Source organism: Elgaria multicarinata, chromosome 4, assembly GCF_023053635.1.
Source record: "Elgaria multicarinata webbii isolate HBS135686 ecotype San Diego chromosome 4, rElgMul1.1.pri, whole genome shotgun sequence".
Classification (NCBI taxonomy): Eukaryota; Metazoa; Chordata; class Lepidosauria; order Squamata; family Anguidae; genus Elgaria; species Elgaria multicarinata.
Genome location: NC_086174.1, coordinates 131,991,972 through 132,000,069, shown reverse-complemented (window position 1 = coordinate 132,000,069; position 8,098 = coordinate 131,991,972). Strand labels below are relative to the sequence as shown.

The 8,098-nt window shown below is 41.0% G+C and overlaps 1 protein-coding gene across 1 annotated transcript; it reads right to left on the bottom strand.

Annotated features, from left to right (window-relative positions):
* Nucleotides 1–6,391: 6,391 nt before the first annotated feature.
* On the bottom strand, nucleotides 6,392–7,886 carry KCNS3 (potassium voltage-gated channel modifier subfamily S member 3). The gene has a single exon (XM_063125843.1). The coding sequence runs from the start codon at nucleotides 7,874–7,876 to the stop codon at nucleotides 6,392–6,394; it is 1,485 nt and encodes a 494-aa protein (XP_062981913.1). The 5' UTR covers nucleotides 7,877–7,886.
* Nucleotides 7,887–8,098: the final 212 nt, after the last annotated feature.

The following is an 8,098-nucleotide window of genomic DNA, read 5'->3' as shown; positions in this document are numbered from 1 at the left end:
TCTATCTGTGTGCTCCTTTGGGGCAGCAGCAGCTATGCTTCTGGAAAGAAGGTATATGTTGTTCCAATAATAATACAATTCTTTATATGTCTACTCAAAAATAAGTACCATTTAGTTCATTGGGGCTAATTCCCAGGCACTGAACTCTGTGGGGCTTCCTTCTGAGTAGACATGTATTGGCCTGCACTGTCAAACAGATCAAACCCTGGCAACTGGCTTGGGGAAGAGCATTAGGCAATGTGACAAAGAGTCCTTGCCTACTTCCTGATCCTGAAATCTGGAAATCAGATTTGGGGGGGGGGGGAGAAGGAAGAAGCATGCCTGATGCTTTGCCAAAACAGAGAGGTGATTACAGGAAGGGAGGGAGGCAACAAATGAAAGGCAGAATGGAGGAGGCACTAAGTGGGATGGTAAGCATGGGGTGCTTCAGATATGGGTGATTTAGCAGCACCCAACTGTTGGTCTTCTGGTTCAAGTGGAATAGCAAATCTGTTTCTAGACCTCTAAAATCCAAATGCCACTCTAGCCCCTTACCCAGACCAAAGGTGAAGGGCAGGAAGGCAATTTTCAATGGGATAATGGTGTGAAGACAAAGGGTTAAACATCCCCTCCCCCCTCATTGTAGTTTTGACTGTGATCCCCGCCTCCCCTCTCTCTATGGCTGCAACTTACGGTGCGAAGGAGAAATGAATATAAAGAGAATGCTGTTTGGAAATGTAAGTTATAAGGCTCATTCCTAGAGAGGAGACAAAACATAGAGAAGGAAACAGCTAGAGCAATTTATAGAGGCTATAACTGGTTGGGCAGATTGTCCAGCTGTTCTATTTATTTTTTATTTAATTAATTTTAAAAAGCTAAATTTTCGTAACTCTGAAAGAAGGAGGAAACTGAAGGGGAAAGCATGGAAGGATATTTTACTTACATTATGTGGATGCCCTGTAAAAAGTCATTGTGCAAAGCATAGCTATTCCACATTAAATGCCCAGTATGGAAGCAGATCTGAAGGATCCAAAGGTGCTTCCAGACAGAGGAGGTCCTCCTACCACTAATAATCAGAAGGAATTGTGCAGTTATTACATCCTTTCTTCATTAGTGGATTTTCTGCGGTAAGAAAAAAGATGGGCGAAATTGTGGGAAAACACAAGAGGGTCATGAGTGGAAGACAATGTCTTCCGCTCATGACCAATAAAATTCCGTGAATGGAACAGGGTGATTGCACAAGAAAAGCCTCATTTAGAAGCACCCTGATACAGGGTAGGATCAGGAGAAACACTGGAGCCCTGCCCTCTAGAACACCCTGTGAAACTGCACAGGCCTCCCACAAGTTAGTAATAAAAGATTGGTTTGATGTTAGGATTGAGACTACCTTGAAGCGTTCCGTACCCAGATACTGGGCCTCTTCAGATGACACTTCAGGCTCTGTGGTTATCGAAACTGGGGTTCTCTAGGGTTAGCACTAACCACAAGCCATACTGTCACACACAACACTTTAAGCCAAGGTTAGAGCCACTAACCCTGCTGCAGATGGTCGAACTGTGGTTAGTGTGTGAGCAGGGTTTAGCAAAATGCACCACACAAGACACCTTAAACCCTGCTGCTTAACCAAAAGCCTTAACCAACAGGGTTTAAGGTGTCTTTTGAACAGGCCTACTTTATTTTAAGAGTCCTGCTGTAGACATAAACAGTGGCGCTTATTCGCTGTATCCTTTAAAGAGGATCTCGGAAAGAAGGCTGTATCATAGAGAACTAACTTTTTAATGACTTTCACCTCATCATGGGTGAAAGAATTGGAAACATTAGGAAGTGTAGGAGTATTAGCCTCAACACTTTAGCATCAACCACAATACTATTTCTGAGGTGTGTTACAGTTAGCAGTGTGTCACACAAATTGCAGGATGTGCATATTTGGGGCTTTTTTATATACAAAAAATGAGAGAGATGCGCTCAGTGCATTGAAAAGTTGTAATAGGTTTCTAAGAGCTATCAATTCATCTGTGAGCATTAAGATTACTTTATCCAGACTTCTAGCAGATCTCTGTCACTTTCAAACTTCCTATAGGAAAAAAATAGAAGGTATATGGAAGGTCGGTATGAGTCAGCACATTGTGAGCTGCCGTGCTCCTGGAAAATGAAGTTATTGTAATCAAATTTCACAAAGCCTTTAAAAAGAAAAGAGACCAGAAGGGGACTTTATGTTCTCAAGCTTACATACCAGCTGAACTAACAAGTGTCTAGTGCTGACTATCAGAACTCCTACCACCCAGAAGGAAACATGCTCTTCTTTTAAGTAACTAGCACTTTGTAATGTCCATCACGTGTTTATACAAACCTGCCTTATTAGTTATTCTCAGAAAAAGGATGCATACAACATCTTTTTGTTTCACTTGCATTTAGCCAAGATAATGCCTGTGCAGAAATATCAAGAGTCAACAAAAGCCTCCCGGCCATTCATGTTTTGTCTACAGTACTCCAACAAAACTCACTAATGGAGGTCCTATTTTGAAGCCCTTTGCTACATTGCTGTCTAGGGAGGAGGTGAGGGTTTCCAACAACCTAGGAAGCAAGCTTCACATTCACTTGTGAAGGAACTCCACTCTTTCAAGGAGACAGGATGGAAAAGAAAGGCTTTCTACAAGACCAGGGGCCTATTTTACTCTATGGCTCTTCAAGTTGATGTGGGTGACTTAGATATCAACTTTGTCACCACTTATGGCTGGTGGAGGTGAGGACAATGTAATGCTTATCATCAATGCCAACGTTTCAGTGGTGAACCACAGACAAATTCAATGGAACTCATAAAAATGGTGAAGCGGGATAATATTGCTATTAGAAAATGGCAATACAATATATTGTTTCAACAATAATACATTTTATTTATTATTTTACTTATTAACAACACTTATCTACTGCTTAATATAATAAAATCTCTAATACATGAGAAATATGTGAATACTGACAGACAGTTTAGACTGGACGTTTACAGTCATAAAGCTGAATCTTAGATGAAAGTATAATAGAATTGTTGTTGCTGTTAACAAAGGGCAATATCTAATGCTACCCATCCACTAGTGGGACTCATTGCTAGTGCAACAGGAAGCTAGTGGATCCTGAAACAAACAGAAATGAACCGGAATGCTCATTTCCGGAATGGGGCAGGTCAGTGGAGCTTGCAGAAGGAAGCTCCACTAACAATTCCCATTCTGCAAACAAATATTTCTGTTCGATTCCAAGGTTGCTTTAGGAAGCACTAACTTCCTGTTGCAATAGACATGGGTTCTACTGGCGCAACAGAAACAGTGAGAGTGCAGCAGAACTACTGGATACTGGCCAAGATCTCTGAATTATACATTGTCTCAGTTCTTCATCAAAACCAACGTAATGTTTTATCTCTCATGGAAGGCAGCTGAAGATAACCTCTTGTATATCTCTTCCAAAACACAAAATATTTAATTTGATTTGAACAGGAGGACTTTAACTGGCAATACATAAGACTGCTGATGCAATTCAAACGCCTTTGAGAGGAAATTCTTCTGGTTAAGACCTCCCAGATAACACACTTCAGGTATTTCAGAGGGTTATTTTCAGCTGCCTACCATGATAAATAAAATATTTTGTTCCTAAGTTAGTTTTGATGAAGTACGGAAGGAAGATATAATCCAGAGATCTTTCCAACAACAACTCTATACCTTCATCTCAGATACAGATTGATAATTGTATATGTTCACCATAGGCTACAAAGATTGTCATCTTTACATGTATTTCTCATGTATAATTGTCATAATATATTATATTGCCATTTTTATTAGCAGTAATACCCACATCACTTTTTTATGGGTTCCATTAACTTTCTCAGTGTTTTTCTGTATTCTGGGGAACCACCTCCTTTGTGCATGTAAGGTTTCAATGGCAGCTCCCATTAAAATCCCTATTAAGAGTATCTGGAAAATCCAGGGAAATACAATCGTAATAGCCATTTGGTTTTGCAGAATAACATTTTGCTTTCATTTGGATTCAATGCTTTAAACCGCAAGGAAACAGTCACATATTTATATGCAACTCAGAAGGCCTAATACTTTGCCCACTAGTTCATGTGCTTTTAGTTCATTTGCTTTTAGTTCATTTTGTTGCTTTTAGTTCATTTTGTTGTTGCATCTTTGCAGAGTCTATAACAGAACAGCTTACTGACAGCATCAGGCCAATACAAATTGGTCAGGAAGAATAAAAACATATTGGAAGTTTCTACCTTCTACTGTTGGCTAAAACTATGAATAGTATATCCTCTTTCCAACTATTCACAGTCTCTGAATAATTATGCCTTGTTTCAAACACTAAAGGCAAAGGTAGAACCAGGCAATCTTCAAAAACGGAATATTTACAAAAGTTTATTTACAGTGCCAACGTACCGCCTACGCATTTCGAACGCAACTGCGCTCTTCCTCAGGGCTGTTATAGAGTTTGTAACGAACTCTATAACAGCCCTGAGGAAGAGTGCAGTTGCGTTCGAAACGCGTAGGCGGTACCTTGGCACTGTAAATAAACTTTTGTAAATATTCCGTTTTTGAAGATTGCCTGGTTCTACCTTTGCCTTTGGCTTTTCTTTTTACTCTCCCACGGGGTTTTCCTTGCTTTTGCACTTGTTTCAAACACTACCAGGCTGATATGCAGAACATCTGCCAGAAGAGGGTGCTTAATTAAGCTGGCTGGTGTCACCCAAGCAACTTGGCTGTCCTAAATAGAGGAACAAGACGAAAAATGGTGCACACCAGCAAATCTCCTCTGCTGTAGGTTCTGAAAGTTCCTACTGTACATACAAAATGTGTGATTTCATGTGGTCCTTTAGCATCTTGCAAATAAATACAAGAATTCCCATGAACTCCTGTGGTTGGTTGGCTGAAATTTCCACTGACCGTAAGTCAAGAACAAAGACGGTAGCACCACAATTCCATTTATAGTCAGCCTTGATGAATTCTTTCAGCAGCATCAGTAGAGAGCAGAACTAATGTTTCATTGCACTGTCATGCATCCTGTCACTATCACCAAAACAAAGGAAGTACACCAAAAATATAAAACTGAGCCCAAAGACAAATTGACATCTAGCCTGCCTGTGTAGACAGCTTGACATAGTCCATGGCACTAACGGATCAGTGAGCACTGTGCTTTCCAAAACCAGAAAAGAAAGTAATAATTAAAATACACTTCCATGTGCAAAGATGAATTCACTTAAGACGTCCCAAGATCCAGAGATGTAGAAGACAGAATTCTACTCTCAGAGCTCTACACATTTTTAGTTTTCCTGCTAAAATCACCTCGAGCCATTTGCTCTGCTGGAACTATTATGTGGTGCACTTTCTCTCAGATCATGGGACATTGTGGTTTGGATTCGACTACTTTATGGCTTTTTGGTTCCTTACAGCTTTAATATATAAAAAAGTGAATCAACGGTCTAGAAGAAATAATATGGCTGATATTGTCTGACTCCCACCCACCACATCCACCAGATCTGTGGCTTGGGGCAACTTCAAACACTAGATAGAAGCAGCAGCCAAGAAAGCACAAGTGGCTGGCATCTGACGAGGTAAGTCACACATTTCCCTCACAGCCAGGCACCCAAGCTCCATGAGCAATGTGTCTGCAAAACAGATAATAATCTATACCAGCCTTCCTCAACCTGGTGCCCTCCTGATGTTTTGGACTACAACCCCCAGAATTCCTGTTTATTGCCCACACAGGCTGCGGCTGGTAAGAGTTGAAGTCCAAAACATCTGGAGAACACTTTGCACATTATGCAAGCATCACAAATACAATACACACTGCCTATTGTTGCTTTCGTTTAATATCTGAGATGTCCATCACACTGAAGAAGCCTAGCAGAATTATGGCTGATGAATGAAACCTTTCTCTATCCCCAGAGTGTATGGGATATTAACATCAAGATATTAACAGCCTCCCTGGTTTAGCTTAGGATGATTTGGCTTCTTAGTGAACATGGTTTCATGCGAACCTGCATTTTCAGGAATATCTACTCTTAAGTATTTCACCCCATTGTGGCAAATTTCCTATGTCCTAGTCATTCACCATTTCTCAGGAAGCAATCAGTTCAGACCACACATTCTTTAAAAGGTTATCAGACTCAGCTGCAGGAGCAAATGCTCAATACCATTTTTCTAAGTCATGTCAAAACTAAGCCACCACACATAGCCTATCTAACCTTAAGCCTCATCTAAACAAGAAAGAATGTGCAACATCATCGGAGCAAAGAATGCCCTAATATGGCAGAGAGTTAAATACCCTGAGAATTAAGTGCTCTTTATAAAAGCTGTGCTAATATTAGAAGGAAACAGTAAAGAGAGAGAGAGAGAGAAAGAGAGAGAGAGAGAGATTGAGATTCAACTCATTTTCCTGTACCATTCTGCAAAGACGTTGCGTTATAAACATCGTCCAGATCTTGGATACTGGAGGCGTCTGTTGAATCTTGATCGTTGGCTACAATTCCTACTGAAGAAAGGCTAGAAATAAAGGAGTGCATCCTTTTTGCATAAATATCTCTAATATTAAAATAAGGGAGCTCATTTGTCTTCTCCTTGGGATCGTTGTTGCACTGGTCCACATCCATGTCCTTCTGCTTCTGATAGTATTTTGAAAATTTGTTGAAAATGATGGTGATGGGCAGAGCCACCACTAATATTCCACAGATAATACAGGTTGTGCCAATAATCTTTCCTGCAAGGGTGACTGGGAAGGTGTCCCCATAGCCAACTGTGGTCATGCTAATCGTGGCCCACCACCAACAGATTGGGATGCTTTGCAGCTCCGATGTGTCATCGTCTTTTTCCACCGAGTAGACCAGAACAGAAAATATAGAAATCCCGACAGCCAAGAACAAAAGCAAAAGTCCAACTTCATGATAGCTGTGCCTCAACGTTGCACCCAGAGACCGCAGTCCAACAGAGTGCCTCGCCAGCTTCAGTATACGGAATATCCTCATCAAGCGTAGGATCTGGACCACTTTCCCCATGTTTTCAATATCTTCGCTTTCTTCCTCCTTTGTGTCCACGGCCAAAGTGGCGTAGAACGGAATAATGGAGACAAAGTCAATAATGTTCAAAGGGTTCTTCCAGAACTTTTTCTGACTTGGAGCAGCAGCCAACCTGATTATAAGCTCAGAGGTGAACCAGACAATGCATATGATCTCCACCACTTCCAGAGCAGGGTCTTCAATCTCTCTTTCATTGGCATCCAGTTTTTGGAATTCCGGCATGCTGTGGATACACATGGTCACAATAGATGCTAGAACCACACTCAGGGAAGAAACAGCAATCAGCTTGGCTGACAAACAATACGCAGGGTTCTCCATTCTGATCCATATGTTCTTGCGCAAGTCCCCCAACCACTGTTTATCAAACTTCTCAAGCTCCTTCTCAAATATGGATGACTCTTCATCAGAAGAGTCTAGACTTCCATCATTACTTTTCTGGTCCCACTCTTTCTCGGGGCCTTCTTCTTTCCTTTCTTGGTACCTGTTGCTGCAGCAGGAATCAATGAAAAGTTCATTGATCCCCCAGTATTCTATTTCCTGGCAGAAGGAGAAGACACAAAGCTCTTCCATAACATGGAGTTTGCCTGTGTAATAAAAGTTCAGCACATATCTGAACAAGGAAGGGTTCCGATCAAAGTAATATTCCTTGTCTGCAACGCTATAGTCGTCACACAGTTCCAGGATAGCCTCTTCTGAATGGCATTTGAGCAGCTTCCCAAGTCTTGTATGGGGAAATCTGAGCAATGTGCTTTGGCCAATGGACTGTTTAAAGCCACCTACATTCAAGTTGACAAGCTCCTCATCTTGTCCCGGTCTGTGGAAGAATTCGCCATACACCATTTTGAACACTGTAAGCTCTGTGTCCTCTTTGCAAGGCAATAACATTGCACTGTGCACCTAAAAAGAAACACAAGATATACTTAGGTAATTCAATCCAGTTTTGTTCTCGCTGCAATTACTTTCCGTCTCTACTAACTGTGAGAAGTTGCATAAAAAAAATAAGGAAGTTATAAATATGTCACATGCAGTGCTAAACATTTTTGGCGAGGCAAAATTAAATTA